The following is a 22,268-nucleotide window of genomic DNA, read 5'->3' as shown; positions in this document are numbered from 1 at the left end:
TGTTTCAGCCCCCTGTGTTGGTTGTCAGTGCCCTGTGTCGGTGTCAGCCCGTGTCCGTGTCAGCCCCCTGTGTCCGTGTCAGCCCCATGTTGGTTGTCAGTCCCCTGTGTCGGTGTCAGCCCCCTGTATGAGTTGTTAGTCCCCTGTATGAGTTGTCAGTCCCCTGTATGAGTTGTCAGCCCCCTGTATGAGTTGTCAGCCCCCTGTATGAGTTGTCAGTCCCCTGTATGAGTTGTCAGTCACCTGTATGAGTTGTCAGTCACCTGTATGAGTTGTCAGTCACCTGTGTCGGTGTCAGCCCCCTGTATGAGTTGTCAGCCCCCTGTGTTGGTTGTCAGTCCCCTGTCTGTGTCAGCCCCCTGTGTTGGTTGTCAGCCCCCTGTGTTGGTTGTCAGCCCCCTGTATGAGTTGTCAGCCCCCTGTATGAGTTGTCAGTCCCCTGTGTTGGTTGTCAGCCCCCCTGTATGAGTTGTCAGCCCCCTGTGTGAGTTGTCAGCCCCCTGTGTGGGTTGTCAGCCCCCTGTGTGGGTTGTCAGCCCCCTGTGTGGGTTGTCAGCCCCCTGTGTGGGTTGTCAGCCCCCTGTGTGGGTTGTCAGCCCCCTGTGTTGGTTGTCAGTCCCCTGTCCCGAGTCAGCCCCATGTTGGTTGTCAGCCCCCTGTATGAGTTGTCAGCCCCCTGTATGAGTTGTCAGCCCCCCGTATGAGTTGTCAGCCCCCCTGTATGAGTTGTCAGCCCCCCTGTATGAGTTGTCAGCCCCCCTGTACGAGTTGTCAGCCCCCCTGTACGAGTTGTCAGCCCCCCTGTCGGTGTCAGCCCCCTGTGTTGGTTGTCAGCCCCCTGTGTTGGTTGTCAGCCCCCTGTGTTGGTTGTCAGCCCCCTGTGTTGGTTGTCAGCCCCCTGTGTTGGTTGTCAGCCCCCTGTATGAGTTGTCAGCCCCCTGTATGAGTTGTCAGCCCCCTGTATGAGTTGTCAGCCCCCTGTATGAGTTGTCAGCCCCCTGTATGAGTTGTCAGCCCCGTGTTGGTTGTCAGTCCCGTGTTGGTTGTCAGTCCCCTGTCCGTGTCAGCCCCCTGTGTTGGTTGTCAGCCCCCTGTATGAGTTGTCAGCCCCCTGTGTTGGTTGTCAGCCCCCTGTATGAGTTGCCAGCCCCCTGTATGAGTTGTCAGTCCCCTGTGTTGGTTGTCAGTCCCCTGGGTTGGTTGTCAGCCCCCTGTATGAGTTGTCAGCCCCCTGTCCGTGTCAGCCCCTGGTTGGTTGTCAGCCCCCTGCGTGAGTTGTCAGCCCCCTGCGTGAGTGGTCAGCCCCCCTGTTTCGGTGTCAGCCCCCCTGTATGAGTTGTCAGCCCCCCGTGTGAGTGGTCAGCCCCCCGTGTGAGTGGTCAGCCCCCCGTGTGAGTGGTCAGCCCCCCGTGTGAGTGGTCAGCCCCCCTGTTTCGGTGTCAGCCCCCCTGTATGAGTTGTCAGCCCCCCTGTCGGTGTCAGCCCCCCGTGTTGTATGGTGCGGCTGTTGTTTCCGCCTCATCTGGAGCAGTGGCTGGGGGGAACGTGTAGCAATGTGCTGTTTGTGCAGAAATGCAGCAGGCTGGACAGGGGGAGCCTCAGCAACTGTAGTCAGCAGCTGCGAGGAAAGTCCTGCGAGAGCCGGCTCTCCCCTCCACCAGTGAGCGCACACCTCCGCCGCCCTGCACACCTCCTCACTGCTGCACACACTACGAGGGCGCCACACGTCCGACCTGACCAGCGCTCGGCTGCGTCCCGGCCGCTTTACCTGACTCACCGCACCCCGGACCCCGGAGGAGCCGCTGCCCAGCCCCAATGCAGTGGCCGTGGCTTTTCACCTTCGTCTTGGCAAACTTTTGCAGTCGGGGATTGTCTTCCCAAACTGGGATTCTGAGGAGCCTGAGACCGGCCAGCCTGAGGAGAGATGGTAGGTGCCCGGATGGAGGGGCTTTGCTTGTCTCTCTGGAAGTTTTAGGATGCTGAGACTTCTGTATGAACAATTGTAGACTTCACAGCCGGCACGTTGTGTCAGGGAGACGTGTGTCCTGCGACTTACTGCACTCCGTGAGGAGGCAACCACTTCCCTTGTTTTATTGGACATGTTGCCCATAGCAACCACCACCTTTTGGTCTGATTGGACCTCTTGCCTGTAGTAACCATATTCCTTGTCCCATTGAAGGTTTTGCCCATAGCAACTACATCCCTTGTGTCAGAACTTATAACTATAGCAATCACATCCCTCGTTTTATTGGACATGTTGCTCATAGCAACCTCATCCCTTGTTTTATTAGACATGTTGCTCATAGCAACCTCATCCCTTGTTTTATTAGACATGGTGTCCATAACAACCAGATCCCTCGTTTTATTGGACATGTTGTCCATAGCAACCACATCCCTTGTTTTATTAGACATGGAGTCTATAGCAATCAGATCCCTTGTTTATAAGACATGTGCATAGCAACCGCATCCCTTGTTTTATAAGACATGTTGTCCATAGCAACCGCATCCCTTGTTTTATAAGACATGTTGTGCATAGCAACCGCATCCCTTGTTTTATAAGACATGTTGTGCATAGCAACCACATCCCTTGTTTTATTAGACATGTTGTCCATAGCAACCACATCCCTTGTTTTATTAGACATGTTGTCCATAGCAACCGCATCCCTTGTTTTATAAGACATGTTGTGCATAGCAACCACATCCCTTGTTTTATTAGACATGTTGTCCATAGCAACCGCATCCCTTGTTTTATTAGACATGTTGTCCATAGCAACCACATCCCTTGTTTTATTAGGCATGTTGTCCATAGCAACCACATCCCTTGTTTTATTGGACATGTTGTCCATAGCAACCGCATCCCTTGGTTTATTGGACATGTTGTCCATAGCAGTCACATCTCTTGTTTAATTGGACCTTTTAACTATAGCAACCACATTACTTGTGTTATTGGACCTCTTGCCCATGGCGATTACATCTCTTTTTTTTTATTGAACCTGTTGCCTATAGCAACCATATTCCATGTTTTATTAGACCTGTTGCCCATAGCTACCACAGCCCTTGATCCATTACACCATTTGCCCTTAGCAATCACATCCGTTTTTTTAGTGGACCTGTTGCCCAGAGCAACCACATCTCTTGTTCCATTGTACCTCTTGCCCATAGCGATTACATCTTTTGTTATATTCAACCTGTTGCCCATAGTAACCATATCCCTTGTTTTATTGGACCTGTTGCCCATAGCTACCACATTCCTTGATCTGCCACACCACTTGCCCATAGTGATCACATCCATTGTTTTATTGGACCTGTTGCCCATAGCAACCACATCCCTTGTTTTATTGGACATGTTGTCTATAGCAATTGCATCTCTTCTTTTATTCAAATTGTTGTCCATAGAAATCACATCCCTTGTTTTATTGGACATGTCTATAGCAACCGCATCTCTTGTTTTATTAGATCTGTTGTCCATAGCATCCACATCCCTTGTTACGCTGGACCTGTTGCCCATAGCAACCACATTCCTTGTTTTATTGGACTTATTACCCATAGCAACCACATTCTTTGTTTTATTGGACATATTACCCATAGCAACCACATTCCTTGTTTTATTGGACCTGTTGCCCACAGCAGCCACGCCCCCTTGGTCTTACTGTACCTGTTGCTTGTAGTAATCACATCCCTTGGCCCTGTAGTAACCACCATCCCTTTCATTGGTCCTTTTACATATAGCAACTAGAGTCCTTTGTTCCATTTGACCTGTTGACCATAGCAACCACAACCATTTGGTCTGATTCTGCCTCATGACTGTTGTAACCACATTCCTTGTTTCCTTGGACCTGTTGCCTGTAGTGACCAGACCCCTTGTCTCGTTGGAGGCTTTGTCCATAGCAACTACATCCCTTGCTTCATTGGACCGTTTTCTCATAGCAAACCACATTCTTTGTTTTATTGGACCTGTTGCCCATAGCAACCACATCCCTTGTTCTCATTGGAAGGTTGAGGTTTGACTGGCTGTTATGAGCCACAGTCCTGGGTGCTGTTGTTTTTTTAATATCTGACTTGTGTAGATTGTCTCTGGGATAGATTTGTTTGGTTTAGTATGGTTCCACTTACATGATATGTGTGCATGGTGTATGAGTGATGCAGATGAGAACCCATAGCAACCACATTGCTTAGTTCATTGGATCTGTTGCATATGGCAACCACATCCCATGTTTCTTTGGACCTTTTTAGCAACCTCCTAGATGCTGTTTTTTGTTTTTTAATGGTTGACTTGTATAGACTGTCTGTTGCCCATAGCAACCACATCCTTGTCTTATTGAAAGATTGGTTATGACCCCCTGTACCAGGCACTGTTGTTTCTTAATGCAGCCATTCCTAACCAGGGATCTCTGGCAGTCTAGGGTTCCTTCAGAGGTGTCTAGGGGTCCCTTGAGCTGCGACCTATTGAGCTCCCATCCAATGCCTAGACAGTTCCAGTGACAACGCTACTTTGCAGAGCCAGCGACAATTTCTTTTAATTTCAGCTGTCTTTTAGCTGTTCTTTTGGTCATCAGTATAAGGGGCAATTTCCTAATGACTCCTAACTATATTTGTTTTAGCAGCAGGAGTTTTCTGAGACCTGGAAATTATTTGAAGGGTTCCACTAACAAAAGTGTGCTAAAGTCTGACCTGTGCAGACCAGTGTTGGAGGGTGCAAGGGAGCAGGTCCAAGGGAACTGCCATCATATCCTCTGTTTGATCTGAAGTTGCCACGGTATCAGTTATGACACCAGCCTTTCAATGTTTTGACAGCTTGGGAGAGAGCACAAGCAACTGTGATAGCTGTCATTCATGTAACTGTTTTGGAAAACTTTCATTTGATCGGTTTAGTTCCACTTTATTGGCACAATGACAGTCGTAAATCTCAGACATGAAATATGAACAAAGCATATCCCTCTATAGTGTTTACTTGTCTCAATGAAGAGCACTAAGGCCTCATACACACTGCTGCTCATAAATGTGAGTTTAAAAGCTGTTGGCGGTTTTTTTTTTTTGCCAAAGCCCCTGAATTTAACTCAATAAAAGCCTATGTGTCCATGCACACATAGACTTTTATTAGAGTGTAACAGCAGCAGAGTTTAGGGCCAGTTAAACATCCCTCTCCTGAATGCAGAAGAATCACATTCAGGAGAGGAACGTTTGGGCCAAAAAACATATCTAAATGTGTAAATGTCTAAGTGTATCCCTTCCCTCCAATCAGCTCTCAAAGCTCCCCTTACTGAGCTCTGCAGTGTGTAATTTCATCTCTCCACCCCTTTTTTCTGAACTCTCAAACAAGCTTTATAAACCCAGCACTTTTAATGGATATGGAGAAGACTGCAGATAAAGTTAAAACTTATGTAAGGGGATTTGTTTAATCTCTGTGTTTCACCTGAGGCCAGTCACTTCATTGGGTATATGGAAGGGTTTACAGCTACTTTAGGGAAAGACATGAAGTCCGGAAACACTAGGAGACTTTGGACTAAGTGAACAAACTCCTATTATTATTACTATTATTCACATTTTTTGGCACAAACAAGAACTGTAGCAAGAAAATTACAGCTAATTCATGAAAATTACAGCTATTTTCTTCTCATAAATACTTAAAGTGGAACTAAACTCATCAATTTACCTGTTTCAAAAAAAACAGTCTCTAACAGCTGTGCCACATCCCTAAAAATATTTTTGTTTTATATACATAGAAAGAAAGGGTATATTTAAAAAAAAAAGCTACATTCAAGGAATGCCATGAATGCTAAATGGTACAGTTGCTTGTGCTCACAACTGAAATTTAAAATGATCAATTGGCTTGTGTCATAACTGACCACATGTGCAGCCCCATGGCAGCTGTAGATCAAAGAGAGGCGAAGATGGCAGCTTCCTTGGCTGAGAAGAACAGGATTGTTTAGTTCCGCTTTATGATGGTGATACTAAAGGCTTAAAGCGATTGTAAAGGTTCCTTTTTTTTTTTTATTTTTTTTTGGAAAATCACAAACATGCTATACTTACCTACTGTGTGCAGGGGTTTTGCACAGAGCAGCCTGGATCCTCCTCTTCTCAGGTTCCCCACTGGCTCTCCTGGCTCCTCGCTCCTATCGGGTGCCCCCACAGCAAGCAGCTTGCTATGGGGGCACCCGCTGCTCCGTGTGTTCATTCACACATGGAGCCATGGCTTGGCCCCACCTCTCTATCTCCTAATTGGTTGTGATTGACAGCAGCGGGAGCCAATGAGGAGGCAGAGACCCGGGACAGCCGAGGCTGTTGTTCACATTGCTGGATCGTGATGGGGCTCAGGTAAGTATTGGGGGGGGGATGTGAAAGTGGAAAACCCAAATACTCCTGCGCTTAGGGGGGGACTCTATGTCATAGGGATCACACAACGAATGTCTTGGAATATGCACGCCTTGCTACCCTCAAAGAACCGGGGAGTCCAAAAGTACTGATAGAGAAAAACAAAACAGAGGGCGCACTGGCCTTGTGCATTACCTTTAAAAGTATGTTTACTAAATTTAAAAGGTATTCTACTCACAAAAGTACATGAATATAGGCCCATCATATGAGACCGCTCTGTCCAATTCGCACTGCATTTCTAAATGGTGATGAGAATGATGGCTGACGCGTTTCAAGGACTAGCCTCTTCAGAGTTCAGAAACGCAGTGCAGATTGGACACAGCGGTCTCATATGATGGGCCTATATTCATGTACTTTTGTGAGTAGAATACCTTTTAAATTTAGTAAACATGCTTTTAAAGGTAATGCACAAGGCCGGCGCGCCCTCTGTTTTGTTTTTCTCTATAAGTATTAGGGGGGGGGGGGCACTGCTGCACACGGAAGGTTTTATACCTTCATGCATAGAATGCATGATGGTAAAAAACCTTCAGTCTTTCCAACCACTTTAAATTAAAAAACAAAATTAAACAAACATGTTATACTTATCTGCTGTGTGCAGTAGTTTTACACAGAGCAGCCCTGATCTTCCTCCTCTCTGGTCCCCCGCTGGCGTTATTGGCCCCTCCCTCCTGTCGGGTGCCCCCACAGCAGGCAGCTTACTATGGGGGCACCCAAACTGTCGCTTTCCTCAGCTGCTGCTCCGTGTGTCCATTCACACACGGAGTTGCATTTTGGCCCCACCCCCTCTCTCTTCACATTGGCTTACTGGCTGTGCTGGGACACCCAAGACTCCAGTGCACATCACTGGATCAAGTGAAGCTTAGGTAAGTATTGGGGGGGGGATGCTGCACAGAATAGGTTTTCTACCTTCATGCATGGAAATGAAAAACCTTGAGCCTTTACAACCACTTTAAATCCTCCAGTTTAAATTGTCCAGGTGCATCACCCCAAAACCTGACCCTGTGCAGGTAGTAGGGCCCATTCACGCGACTGGCAAAAAGAATTGCCTCTATTATATGTGACCAGTGAAAAGCATTTTGCATACTGTCAACTTACTTTTAGATTTATTCTTTTTAGCAATTTCTGTTTCTCAGTTCTCCCACACAAGCTTCCCATAAAGTAGATTTATGTGCCCCATGCACATTTTATGAGCTTTCAGAAAAACAAATACCGTAGGGCATATGAACACCTCCCTTCCCCCCAAAAAATGTAAACTAAGGGACTTTCTTCTCTCAGTGGGAACACAAGGTTCAAAGGTGAGAATGGACCTCTAAGAGCTCTTGCACACAGGGGCTGTGCCTGTTCAGAGTCATTCCCAGCATGTTTCCTCTGCCTGGGCAGCCCCAAGTTTTCTATTGTTTGTAACGCTCGACCGCTGCGCTTGTGTTTGTTTTACTACCACTATATCCAGGAGTACAGTCAGCACAGCCATTCATGCCAGTGAGAGGCTGTACGCTTCATCTGGGTCGCCTGGGCTGAGAAAATACATTGGGAATTCAGCTGGGCAGGCTCGGCCGCCCATGTGCAAGAGCAATTAGGCCTCATGTGCACAGGCAACTTAAAATACTTCTGTGTATGTTGGATCTTTCTGGCAGAAAATCCAGCTTAATGCCCCGTACACACGATGAGAATATCGGACGAACGATCAGCCGTTTTTTTTCGCCTGCTAGTCTCACATCGAAAGGGAAAAGGTTACTAAAGATACGAAAACTCTCCTTTGAAAGAAAAGAAATTAGAAAGTGATGTCATGTATTGCGTTGTATTTGTATTGTATTTTCAGACGACTACTGTACTGATAAATCGTGCAATCTGGTGTCGTACAAGAACAGGTTTTGTGCTTTTCTTTTCGGATATTGTCGTACGAATTGTCGTGATTAGCTCTCGAAAGCCGATTATCGGACGATCGGTCCTCGTACGAAAATTTTCGTACGATTTTGTTATAGTATGTACGAGGCATAAGTCCTCATACACACTGTACGTTTTTACAGCGGCTGTTTTTGGCTTTTGACATTTTTTCTACAGCCAGTAAACCCCCCAGCATGTTATTCTATGTATCCATGCACACATACAGTCAAACTCTTAGTCGGCGTCTCCGTGTCCTGCACACCCAAAAGTGTGGATATCTTCTTATTGGATATTCTTCCTCCACAATATCTTCTGATAGATTCCTCTTCCTCCGCTTAATACCCTCAAAGAAATATAAATCGTATATAGTGCATTATCTACAACGCATGATATGTAACACACAAAAACACACTTACATAAATAGGTGCAAAAATCACTCCACCGTGCGTACACTTCTAACCAGGGGTGGACTGACAACTCATGGGGCCCCTGGGCAATAGGGGAACATGAGGCCCCTGTGTCCTCGCCCACACCCAAAAAAGCCTATGAAAAAGCCAATGAAAGGTACCAGGGGCATCTCATGGGGCCTCCTACTGAGCCCGGGCCCCTGGGCAGTGCCCGAGTGCTTGAATGGTCAGTATGCCTCTGCTTCTAACCATCTGTCATCCTTACTCTTACCCTCTCAAAAATATGAAAAAGCTTCCACAAATTCCACCTTCCTTCGTGGCTCCTAGGTCCGTCCACTTTCATATAGGGAATATACCTCCGAAGGAATTGCATATAGTGTCATATCTTCATTCACTCACTCTATTCATGCTCCCCTCACATCATAAGTTCCCAGTGTTACCCCCGGTTCACATATATGTGGCCATGCGGGCCACATTTTGCGCGGGCACGAGAACCCTTTCATTTGAATGGATTCCCGTGGCCGTGACACGCAGGAAAGAAGTCCCTGCACTTCTTTGGAAAACGCAGCCCGCACAGGAACCTCGGTTCCCAGTACGGTTGCTTTTTCCAGTGCGGGCGGCGTGTCATTAGAACTAATGGCACCCGCTCGTGGGTCCTCATTTCTCTGAGGGTGGTGCAGCTGCACAGATTTTTGTGTGGATCTGCAGCGGCACCACCCGCACAGATGTGAACCTAGGGTAAGTGAACACATTGACCGCCACCTCATATACCATGCACCTTACCAGACGATAAAGATCCGCTTGCATAGAAAAGAGGGCTCCTCTCACTCCACAAAGCATCCGATTCTCAATGGCATCATAACATGTAGCAACGTACAATCAAATAGTGTAGTAGGCAACGATAGGGATGTGACTCTTAAATAATAAATAAAATTGCGCTTACAAAAAAGCAAGGTGTCTCCGCGTGTATTAAAATGGCAAACCGTATGAAAAACCTTCTCCAAAATGGCCACTCAGTTACTTCCGGTTTACGTCCAACATCACGGTCTGACGCGTTTCGTCACTTCCGACTTCATCTGAGACTATAATCAACGTTTTGTGGCTGGAAAAAAACCCAGGACTAGTGGGTTTCTAGAGGAGTTTTTTTAGCTGTAAAAATGGTCTAACGCTGAAACACGTGGTAAATCGTGGCAAACTAGCATTTTTGGATGTTTTTTTTACCAAAAACCCTCTAAAAACCGCAAACATGAAAAAGCTCGGCAAAACGCTAATACAAAAATGCTTAAAAAAGCTGAAAAAAATCACTTTTTAACGTGACTTTACACAGTTTACGTTACCAGCGTTATTAAAATGCCCCGTGTGCATGGACCCTAAAAGAGAAGCATGAGCAAAGCTTTTTTGTCCATACTTCTCTTGTGGGTCACAGGAGGGCATCCTGAATGTATCCTGACAATGTTGTTGGGATCCACCCAGATGTGTGATCGGCAGCTGACTTAGCCTCTTAGCGCACCATTGAGAGCCTGAGACAGCTACTCTCGCCCTGATCACCAGTACAAGACTCCAGTGAGCACTGGAGGGACCGAGCAGAAAGCAGTAACTGACAGTTATTGGCTTTCTGCTCCATGAAGACCAAGAACTGAAAGATCAGCAGTCATGGGATCGCTCAGTTCTCAGACTTAGAGCTGGAAGGGATAGCTGCAGCATAGAGGTAAGTATGTATATTGGTGTGCATTGCCTCAGAAAAAACAGTGAGCACAATGGGGTTTATTTACTAAAGCTGCAGAGTGTAAAATCCGGCTCACTTCTGCATACAAACCAATCAGCTTCCAGGCTTAATTTAACAAGCTGAGGTTAGAAGCTGATTGGCTACCATGCACAGCTGCCCCAGATTTTGCACTCTCCAGCTTTAGTAAATAAACCCCTATGTCAGCTTCTATTGTGTTTTAAACATGTGAATGGCATTGGGCCATCCATCCACCCCCTGAACTGCTGGAGATTGCCAGAGTTCCAGAGGACACAACAGGATTTGATTTGGGATGACCAAGCCGAGGATGTACAGACCTGATTTATTACATAGGCACTTGTTTTGGCCTTTGTTGTGAGGGTCAATGTACTGAGGTGAGAGCATACCCACTGTGGCGGAGGCTTTCAACTTGCACGTACCTTTTGCACTTGCTTGGAAGTGATTTCACATTGATTTTTTTACTAGTTTTTGTATATGCGTATACAGTAGACTTTGGACTCAATGATTATTGTTTTAGGTTTATTGATTTATTCCACAACATTTATATTTTTGCTGTTTATTCATTTTAGTATGTATGTTTTCTTTTTATAACCACCAAACTTCTCCTTTAAAACATGCTTGTTTTGGCTCCTAATTATGTGTGTTTATGTGTGTAATAGGTGCATGTTGTTTAGGAGACTGTGTGTGTAAACTCATTCCAATGGGTGGGAGATTATGTATTCTAGCCATTATTTATTTATTTATTTCAGGTACTTGTATAGCTCTGTTAATTTACGCAGCGCTTTACATATATATTGTACATACATATCAGTCCCTGACCCTCAAGGGGCGTACAATCTAAGGTCCCTAATGCGGGCCATAGATGAGATGAAAAATGACCGAAAATTGGGCAAAAAAAAAAAATCGGCCGATTTTCGGATCGTTAGTGCAGTAATCGGTCCTGCTGGAAAATAATCGGCCACATTTGTCGTTCTGCCAATTTTCGTGGCAATGATGGACAAATTTTCCAATCTTTTTCCGATATTTAAATATGCGCATGAGCAGTGACATGAAAGAAGGAAAAGAAGCAAAGGAAAAAAATAGAATATGAATGAAAAGAAGAAATAGAATATGAAGAAGAAGAGGAAAAAGAAAAAATAGAATATGAAGAAGAAGAAAAAAATAATAATTTTAGTCCGATATTATATTTGACATTTAAAAGTATAGCAACATTGTATCTATTTGTATCAGAATAGAAACATCTGTATCCGAAATGAATACAAATAGATACAATGTTGCAACTTTTTCTTCTTCTGCATATTCTATTTCTTCTTTTTATTCGTATTCTATTTCCTCTTCTGCATATTCTTTTTCTTTTTATTCGTATTCTATTTCTTCTACTTCATATTCTATTTCTTCTTTTTATTCGTATTCTATTTTCTTCTTCTTCATATTCTATTTCTTCTTTTTATTCGTATTCTATTTCTTCGTCTTCTGCATATTCTATTTCTTCTTCTTCTGCGTATATTCTATATAATTGCCGGCCGTAGACGGGACAAAAATCGGCCGACCTTTTTTTACCAATAGAGGTAATGTCGGCTGATTGAATGACCGATTTTTTGTTTTTAAAAAAAAAGGCTGGTTTTCTTCCCATCTATGGCGCCAATTCATCTACCAGAATGTCTTTGCAGAGTGAGAGGAAAAACGGAGTACCCGGAGGAAACCCACGCAGACACAGGGAGAACATGCAAACTCCAGACAGGTGGTGCCGTGGTCAGGATTTGAACCAGCAACCCTAGTACTGCCAGGCGGAAGTGCTAACCATTAAGCCACTGTGCTGCCCATTAGAATGCATTTACATATGTTTCATGAGTTTACATGCTTGTGTGTGCGTAAAGTATGCCAGTAAATGCATCTTTAAAAGCAGTTTTGCAGCATTTTTTTTTTACCTCTAATACTGCAATAAAATACAGTTTTCAAAGCCACAATGTGCATGGACACATTGGGGGTATTAACTAAAACTGCATGGTGCAAAATCTGGTGCAGCTGTGCATAGAAACCAATCCTCTTCCAGGTTTTATTGTCAAAATTTATTTGAACAAGCCGAGGTTAGAAGCTGATTGGCTACCTTGCACAGCTACCCCAGATTTTGCACTCTGGTTTAGTAATCTGTCCAAAATAGAACTGCATGAGAGGCATAAAAAAAAAAAAGAAAAATGCCCCTAAAAGCAGCATTTTTTCTGCCAGTCTGCATGAGGCTTAAGACTCACACCAATGAATTTTTTAGTGCTTTTTGCAGAAATGCACTACATCCATTTAACATGGTTTCCTATGGAACATGTTCACATCTATGCTTTTTTGAGCTGCTTCATTTTTGGAAAGGGTCAGAGACCTTTTTAAAAGCAATAAGTAGCGTTTTTGCTACAATGGGGTTCAATAGAACTGAAATGCATGGTAGTGCATTTTTGCCGTGTTTTGCATTTTTATTCTGCCCAGCAAAAAAAAATTCTGCTTTTTAAAAAAAAAAGCTGAACAGAACACATCACAGCAATATCGAGGCAAAAACGCATGTAGAAAAACGCAAAATGAACTGTGAAAAGGACTGCAAAACGGACATAAAGCAAACTGCATAGGTGTGATCGGTGCCTTAGAGGCAACAGAACCGTCTCTGCAGGTCACAGCCATATCGGCAGTCTCACCCTGTCACCTTGCATGATATACAGATCTCCTGGTATTCCATTCTTTGAACAGACGTCTCCTTGCATAATTTCCAGGTGTTCCTTATTTTGCAAAACAGTCCTCCTATGTTTAAAATGCAGCAAAGGTTTATTTTGCTGTTTTGGTTACTGTTACTACAATATTGACAACATTTATTTATGGACATTACAGCATACCATTTATAAAAACTGGATAATAATCCAATAATAATAAAATGTTTTTTTTTCTTTGTATGTAAAAGTGACATAGTCCTGTTTTTTACACACCGCTTACATGATTTACCCACACACAGTTTGTGTCGCAGCACATGCCAATTTCTATTCAACCTATGCAGCAGCTTTTCTCGTCAGAACCTTTTCTTAAGGTTTTCTTAAGGTTCCTCCAGAGGTTGATGGGGTTCCTTGAGCAATCAGAAATTTAAATAAGTAACTACTGAGCCCAATGATCTCGTTAGCTATTTACATGTGGAGCATTCTTCCCACTGACCTCAAATATAAGCATTATTCTTCCCACTGGTCAAAAATGTCAGGAGCATTCTCCCCAGTGACTACAATAAGGAACAATATTCCCAGTACCCACAAATGTAAGGAGCATTCTTCCCACTGACCATAAATGTAAGGAGTGTTCTTCCCACTGACCACCGATGATAAGGGGCATTCTTCCCAGTCACCATAAATGTAAGGCGTATTCTTCCCACTGATCTCAAATGTAAGGAATATTCTTCCCACTGGTCAAAAATGTAAGGAGCATTCTTCCCAGTGACCACACTAAGGAGTATTGTTCCCACTGACCTCAAATGTAAGGAGTATTCTTCCCACTGACCTCAAATGTAAGGAGTATTCTTCCCACTGACCACCAATGGTAAGAGGCATTCTTCCCAGTGACCATAAATGTAAGGAGCGTTCTTCCCACTGGCCATCAATGATGAGGGGCATTCATCCCAATGTAAGGAGCATTCTTCCCACTGACCACAAATGTAAAGACTATTCTTCCCACTGACCTCAAATGTGAGGACTATTCTTCCCACTGACCACAAATGTGAGGACTATTCTTCCCACTGACCACAAATGTAAGGAGCATTCTTCCCACTGACCACAAATGTAAAGACTATTCTTCCCACTGACCTCAAATGTGAGGACTATTCTTCTCACTGACCACAAATGTGAGGACTATTCTTCCCACTGACCACAAATGTAAGGAGTATTCTTCCCACTGACCTCAAATGTGAGGACTATTCTTCCTACTGGTCAAAAATGTAAGGAGCATTCTTCCCAGTGACTACAATTAGGAGCATTCTTCCCAGTACCCACAAATGTAAGGAGGTTTCTTTCCACTAGCCACCAATGATAAGAGGCATTCTTCCCAGTGACCAAAAATGTAAGGAGCGTTCTTCCCACTGGCCATCAATGATGAGGGGCATTCGTCCCACTAACCTCAAATGTAAGGAGTATTCTTCCCACTGACCTCAAATGTAAGTATTCTTCTCACTGGTCAAAACTGTAAGGATCATTCTACCCAGTGACCACAAATGAGCATTTTTCCCACTTACCACCAATGTTAAGGGGCATTCTTCCCAGTGAACAAAAAAGTAAGGAGCATTCTTCTCACGGACCACCAGTGATTATGGGCATTCTTCCTAGTGACCATAAATATAAGGACTATTCTTCCCACTGGTCAAAAATGTAAGGAACATTCTTCCCGATGACTACAATAAGGAGCATTCTTCCCAATAACCAGAAATGTAAGGAGCTTTCTTCCACTGACCACCAATGATAAGAGGAATTCTTCCCAATTTTTCTTTATTAAAAGTCTTCCAACTGACCACCAATGTAGGGAGCATTCTTCCCGCTGATCACCACCATGTACAGTTGCAAGAAAAAGTATGTGAACCCCTTGGGGTTACGTGGAGTTTTGCATGAATTGGGCATAAAATGTAAGTCACAACAATAGAAGAACACAGTCTGCTGAACATAATACTACACAAACATTAGATGTTGCCATGGTTTAATTGCACATAACATGTAAACATTCACAGTTCAGGGAGGAAAAAGTATGTGAGGCCCTTGCTTAAGGACTTCTCCCAGAGCTAATTGGAGCCAGGAGTGAGCCAACCTTGACTCCAATCAGTGTGATGATATTGGATGTGTTGCTGACAGCTGTCCTGCCCTTAAAAAACACACACCTGTTTTGGGTTTACTGGTTTCAAGAAGCACTGTCTGATGTGAATCATGCCTCGCAGAAAAGAGCTCTCAGAAGACCTACGATCAAGAATTGTTGACTTGCATGAAGCTGGAAAGGGTTACAAAAGTATCTCCAAAAGCCTTGATGTTCATGTGTCCACGGTAAGACAGACTGTCTACAAATGGAGAAAGTTTAGCACTGTTGCTACTCTCCCTAGGCATGGTCATCCTGTAAAAATGACTGCAAGAGCACAGCGCAGAATGCTGCATGAGGTAAAGAAGAATCCCAGAGTGTCAGCTAAAGACCTACAGAAATCTCTGGCACATGCTAACATTTTTGTTGACACATCTACAATAAGGAAAACATTAAACAAGAATGGAGTACATGGGAGGACACCACGGAGGAAGCCATTGCTGTCCAAAAAGAATACTGCAGCACGTTTGAAGTTTGCAAAAGAGCACCTGGATGTTCCACAGAACTACTGGCAAAATATACTGTGGACAGATGAAACCAAGATTGAGTTGTTTGGGAAGAACACACAACACTATGTGTGGAGAAAAAAAGGCACAGCACACCAATATCAAAGCCTCATCCCCACTGTAAAACATGGCGGAGGGAGCATCATGGTTTGGGGCTGCTTTGCTGCCTCAGGGCCTGGACGGATTGTTGCCATTGATAGGAAAATGAATTCCAGAGTTTATCAAGACATTTTGCAGGAAAACATACGACCATCTGTCCGCCAACTGAAGCTCCGCAGAGGATGGGTGATGCAACAGGACAATGACCCAAAGCATACAAGTAATTCAACAAAACAATGGCTGCAACAGCACAGAATACGCCTTCTGGAGTGGCCCAGTCAGAGTCCTGACCTCAACCCGATTGAAATGCTGTGGCATGACCTTAAGAGAGCGATTCACGCCAGACATCCCAAGAATATTGCTACACTGAAACAGTTTTGTGAAGAGGAGTGGTCCAAAATTACTCCAGATCGTTGTGCAGGTCTGATCTGCAACTACAGGAAACGTTTGGTTGAGGTTATTGCTGCCAAAGGAGGGTCAACCAGTTATTAAGTCCAAAGGTTCACATACTTTTTCCTCCCTGCACTGTGAATGTTTACATGTTATGTGCAAATAAACCATGGCAACATCTAATGTTTGTGTAGTATTATGTTTAGCAGACTGTGTTCTTCTATTGTTGTGACTTAGATGACGTTTAGATCACATTTTATGCCCAATTCATGCAAAACTCCACGTAATCCCAAGGGGTTCACATACTTTTTCTTGCAATTGTATTGTTCCTTCTCCCACATACTGCCAGACTACGGGAACTTGTTTCCAGTGACCATCCAATAGAGGTTTCACAAACCACCAGTATAAGGAGGCCTATTTTAAATGACCTACTGTTCATGCTAATGTGCCCTGAGCTGTATTTACAGGGGTTTCCTAAGGTCTGAAAGTTATTTTAAGTGTTACCTTCCTTGTTAAAAAAGGATGCTATAAATGTTCTCCTAGGTTGACATCTCTGAGGTCATCCTTCAGTACTCAAAGAACTAAAATGTCCCATCATGCTTCATCAGCCAGCAAGGAAATGTATGTTCTGGAAAGCTGCAAGCCCGGAGGTTTTACAGCTGCATTTGCACAATAGCAGCCCATTACAAAGATGCTTTATTTAGTATAATTATGAGTGAGGGGAGATAACCTTGGCTTAGGAATTGCAGAGACTTGATGGAAATGCTGAAAAGGAGGACCGGTTCCAAAAATGTGAACTATGTGAGGGGGTAACAGAAATGTGCATGGTGCTCAGATTTCACAAGTCGCCAGGTATTTCTGCTAGAAAGTTTGGGATGTGCCAGGAAAATCCCGAGTCACTGTTTAGATTGCTGCCTTGCTGGATTTCATTGGGTTTAAAGCGCCTAATACTCATGTAATCACTAGAACATTGTTCCAAGATAACTTATCATATGTGCTGCCTCTGTTTACTTTTTTTTAAGTTTACTTCTTAACCTTGCTTAGCTGTGTGGATGTGCTGCCAAAAGGATATGGTAATATATATAACGGCCACTATTTAAGATGCAGTTAAGGCTACTGGAAATAAATATTAGTTAAGACCGGGAGATAGACATACAAATAAGTATAAGACACAGAGATACTGAAGAAAAAGATAGAGATAGATAGATAGATAGATAGATAGTTAGATAGATACTGCGGAAATATATGGTTAAAGTGGTAGTAAACTTCAAACATGAAATATGCATATGCCGCTATAGTGTATACTTTTCTCAATTAAGAGCACTAAAGCTGGCCATACACGTATAGATTTTCATTCAAGAATTTTCGTTTCAAGAATATTCAATTGATTTTCTAATCTTTAGTGGGGTCAAGTCGATGTTTGTTTTCGACCACAGTGAAGGGAAAATTTGAAGGGGCAGGAAGGAAAACTTGTCTCGATAAATTGAATTTTCAGCCAGTATATGTGGTTATCGTTCAGAAATGTAATCCATTTTAAACTGGAATGTTAAAAGCAAAAGACAATTTGCGAACGACATTCATCCAGCCACCGAACGTTAAAAGAATTTTCGTACGAATATTCTCATCCGGAAATCTACACGTGTATGGCAAGCTTTACTGTCATTGTTGTCTGCTGCTTTGTTCCTCTCCTATCAGCATGAATCACTTTTGACAAGTTTTCCTTACACCAAGAGAAAAATGGTGACGGGAGGGACCTCCAGCAGATTAACAGCCTCAGCTCTGTAGGTGTGTGTGTGTGCGTGTGTGCGTGCGCCCCTTCTCTCCAACCAGCTCTCAGAGCTCTCCTCACTGAGCTCTGCAGTTTGTAATTTCAGCTCTCCGCCCCTTTTTTTTCTGGACTCTCTGACACTGTGAACAGATGTAGAGAAGAAAAGACTGCAGATAGACAGGTACAACTTATGTAGGAGGATTTGTTTCATCTCTGTGTATCACCTGAGGCTAGTCACTTCACTGGGTATATGTAAGGGTTTACAACCACTTTAAAGCCCAAATCCAGGATCTAAAAAAGCCCCCCCCTCCCAAACCTCTAATAAACCACTCCTATAAAAAAAACTATCCAAATAATGCCTAAAGCGGAATTAAACCCACCAATTTAATTGTTTCCCTAAACCGTTACATTCAGGGTATGCCATGATTGATAACTGAAATAAAGTGGCTGGTGTCATAACGGCTCACATGTGCAGCATCATCGCAACTGCAGATCAAACAGAGGCTAAGATGGCAGCTTACTTGGCTGCAAAGTATTGGAGGGTTTAATTGCACTTCAAAGTGTAATTAAACCTACAACAGTAAAATCAGTCTGTATATGCAGTAAAGATTGCTTGCTATACTCACTGTGGAACCTAAGGGGTTAATCCTCTGCATTGTGTAAAATAGCTATTTGATCCTGTTTTCTCTGAACCTCCCCTTCTTCTACTCTCCCCAATCCATTTGCTGATAGTACAGAGCTCTAAGAGTCAATCTGCACATGCTCAGTTTGGTGTGTATTGCTAGAGAGGTTTTTTTTTTAACTTTGGGAGGGTCCATGTGATCAGCACAGGGCCAATCAGCACTGTCCAGACAGAGGTTAGGTGTAATGAAGCCTCATATGACAATCTGGGGAAAATGAAAACTCCTCGTAACCAGTGCTCTGCTGGACACTGATAAAAGTCACAAGACTGCTATATACTGCTGATGAGAAAAGGTATTTAGCAGTTTATATTTACTAAAATAATTGCACTTCCATGTTCTGTGTACTGTGGGAGAGCAGATTGAGTGAATGCAGGGTCCTGGGTTTAGTAACACTTTAAGCCATGGTCACATGATGCTGCCAGCTCTATCCTTCTCTCCTATTCTGTTTACTCCTAGAGCTCCTTATTCAGATGTTCACTCACTGCCTTCATGATATGCACACCCCTTATTGGTGGAGGTGACATTTCCATTGGCCGGGTCCTCTCCCATAGGCTGCAGAGGCAGGAGAACTCACAGGGATGGTGAGGTGACCAGTGCCTAAGATAATGAGTAGGTTAAAAGGCCTGGTCCCAAAGATAGGAAACTAGCTTGGCTCATAGAAAAACTATACCGAAAAAACAGTATAACTGGTCCACCTGGTTATTGCAATAGGACTCCTAGGGGGATACCAGTGCACAGAAGGACCTCCGTCTGTCCATATATCCAACAATAAGAGTATTAAAACTGGCACATAGTGTTCCTTATCCAAATATTTTATTCCAAATCAGGCAGATACATAAAAAGACATCACCCACCGGCAATACCTTTTATATGTATCTGTCTGATTTGGAATAAAGCATTTGGATAAGGAACACTGCATGCAAGTTTTAATGCTCTTATTCAGAGAGGAAACTGTGACTTTCATTACATTGCAGGATGGCTTAGAAAGACGTGTTTGGAATCAAGATTGAGGAGAAAGGTAATTGATGCACATTGCACTATTTAAAGATGGATTCCAGGTATGGATATGTTATAGCTATGTACATGGGTCTAGCTTGGTCCAATGTAATTATGTATACACCATACCTGGCCGATCCCCCTGGAAGCTGGAAATCACTGTAGTAGACACTTCTGCTCCCATGATCTCCACTAGCGTCCAGGTCCTGTGCCAAGTGGTTGCCCTGCTGCATTCTGAACAAAGAGGGTTGTCTGCTCAGCATGGGCACCATTCAGTGAATTATTTGCATTTTCTGAGCGAATCTAGAGCGTTCTCTGATTGGATGAGGTGGAGAAGCGGTGATGTTCTGAAGTAAGAGTAGCAGTGTCTTCTTCAGTGATTTCCAACTTCCAGAAGCATTGGCCAAGTATGGTGTACATAGTATGGTGAACTACATGAAGTAGTTACATTGATCCAAGCTGGACCACAGTAACTTTGAACAGTGTACCATACCTGGAATTCTTCTTTAACCCCTTGACGCCGATGTCACACAAATATGCGGCCTCACGGAACTGGGCTTTTTTCCGTGGGGCCACATATTTGCGTACCTGTCTTTGTGAACGCGGTGTCACTGAGAGCCCCAGGTCCCGTTCTAACGATCTGGACCCGGGACTCCCGATTCTGGGTCACATGATCACTGTGATAGCCTCTGATTGGCTATCACAGTGATCAGTTACTGTACAGCCCCGGTCCCCTTGTTTTTTTCTCTCTCTATGAATGGAGGAGAGAGATACATTGTGTCTCTCTCTAATTCCTGTCATAGAGAGAAAAAATAAAGCTTGTAAAAAAAAAGAAAAAAGAAAATAAATATTAAAAAATAAAAGAAAAAATACCTAGATCAAGGTTTGATGGAGTTCAGTGCCAGGGTTATTGTTTGGGTCAAGGTCAAAGTCAAAGGTCAGGATTAAAAAAAAAATTGGTGTCAGTGTCAGTTAGTGTCAGTGTGTTTTAGGTAAAAGAAAAAAAAGACAAAAACAAAATGCGCACTATTGTTTCTGGGCTGTACTACGGATACAAACAGCAAATAACATACATATATATGGTATCGCTGCGATCATCAAGAGCTGGAGAATGTATTTTGGGTTGTTCTCTGGTGGTAGGTTATGGTAGTAACAAGAAATAAACAGCTAAATAAAAAAAAATATTTTTTTTTTACTATTTTGGGCCAGTTTTCTTTTGATAATTAAAAAAATCAGGAGATATCCATTACCATTTACCACCAAATGAAAGCCCAATTTGTCCTGAAAAAAACGCGGTATAATCCACCTGGATGTACAATGTAGTTGTGATGATATGGACGGTTTTACTAACACATGTCAATGTTGCAAAATTCTGCCTAGGCATTTATATTTGTTTTACCCTTAGGCATGAAGGGGTTAAAGCGGAGCTTCACCCATTATGACATTCCCTTGGATCACAATTCCCACCTGCTGTACAGTGCTAAGTGGATATTCTATTTTTCTAAATTTATAAATACCTTTTTTTAACCACTTGCCATCCTGAGGATTTACCCCCCTTCCTGACCAGGCCTCGTTTTGCTATTCGGCGCTGCATTATTTCAACTGGTAATTGCGCGGTCATACAATGCTGTACCCAAACAAAATTGACGTCCTTTTTTTCACACAAGTAGAGCTTTCTTTTGGTGGTATTTGATCACCTGTTCTTTTTATTTTTTGCACTATAAACAAAAAAAGACCGAAAATTTTGAAAAAAAAAATATTTTTTAACTTCGGCTATAACAAGGATATCGTAAACTCAAAGTTAGTCATAAATTTAGGCCAAAATGTATTCTACTACATGTTTTTGGTTAAAAAAAATCCCAATAAGTGTATATTGATTGCTTTTTGTGAAAGTTATAGCATCTACAAACTATGATATTGATACTTTAATTTATGCCATTTTTTGCTATACAGTGCTGCGCTAGTTTAACTGACAATTGCACGGTCATGCAATGCTTTACATAAAATACATTTATGTCCTTTTTTCACACAAATAGAGCTTTCTTTTGGTGGTATTTGATCACCTGTGCGCATTTTATTTTTCGCGCTACAAACAAAAAGACTGAAAATGTTGAAAAAATATATTTTCTCATTTCTGTCATAAAAAATATCCAAAAAACTAAAATTTTGTCATAAATGTAGGCCAAAATAGTAAATAGATACCAAACATGACATGCTTTAAAATTGCATACATATTTAATATCCATAGGCAATGCTTTAAAAGCTTTTACAAGCCACCATTTTAGCATGGTGCAACCGCTGTTTACATACTGGCAGAGGGTCAACGCTCGCATGTGTGGGGGGGGGGGTTGGGGGACAGGGTGCTCTCTTTTTTTTTTTTTCAAATTATTTTGATTTTTTAAATTATTTTTCCACTGTCCCTTTAATTTTTTTTATTTTTTTATTACTTTTAATCACAGGGAATGCAAATATCCCTTTTATAACTTCAATGGGCATTGTCAAGTATTCTTTTTTTTTTTTTAATCTGGGGTCTATCAGACTCTAGATATCTCCTCTGCCCTTATATTA

At 43.0% G+C, this 22,268-nt stretch overlaps 1 protein-coding gene across 2 annotated transcripts in view; it reads left to right on the top strand.

Annotated features, from left to right (window-relative positions):
- The first annotated feature begins 1,458 nt into the window (after positions 1-1,458).
- PDGFD (platelet derived growth factor D) overlaps positions 1,459-22,268 on the top strand; it is a 363,209-nt gene continuing 342,399 nt past the window's right edge. Inside the window, exon 1 of one of the 2 annotated variants that reach the window (XM_089687280.1) lies at positions 1,459-1,927. In XM_089687280.1, coding sequence (XP_089543406.1) covers positions 1,816-1,927 — 112 coding nt within the window. In that variant the 5' untranslated portion in view covers positions 1,459-1,815. The remainder of the gene's footprint in view (positions 1,928-22,268) is intronic. The other variant, XM_089687279.1, reaches the window with a different exon arrangement.

Source organism: Staurois parvus, unplaced genomic scaffold, assembly GCF_062004578.1.
Source record: "Staurois parvus isolate SC_StPar_1 unplaced genomic scaffold, SC_StPar_1.0 ptg000422l, whole genome shotgun sequence".
In the NCBI taxonomy this organism is placed as follows: domain Eukaryota; kingdom Metazoa; phylum Chordata; class Amphibia; order Anura; family Ranidae; genus Staurois; species Staurois parvus.
The sequence above is the reverse complement of the archived record's forward strand: the minus strand, read 5'-3'. Positions and strand labels throughout refer to the sequence as shown.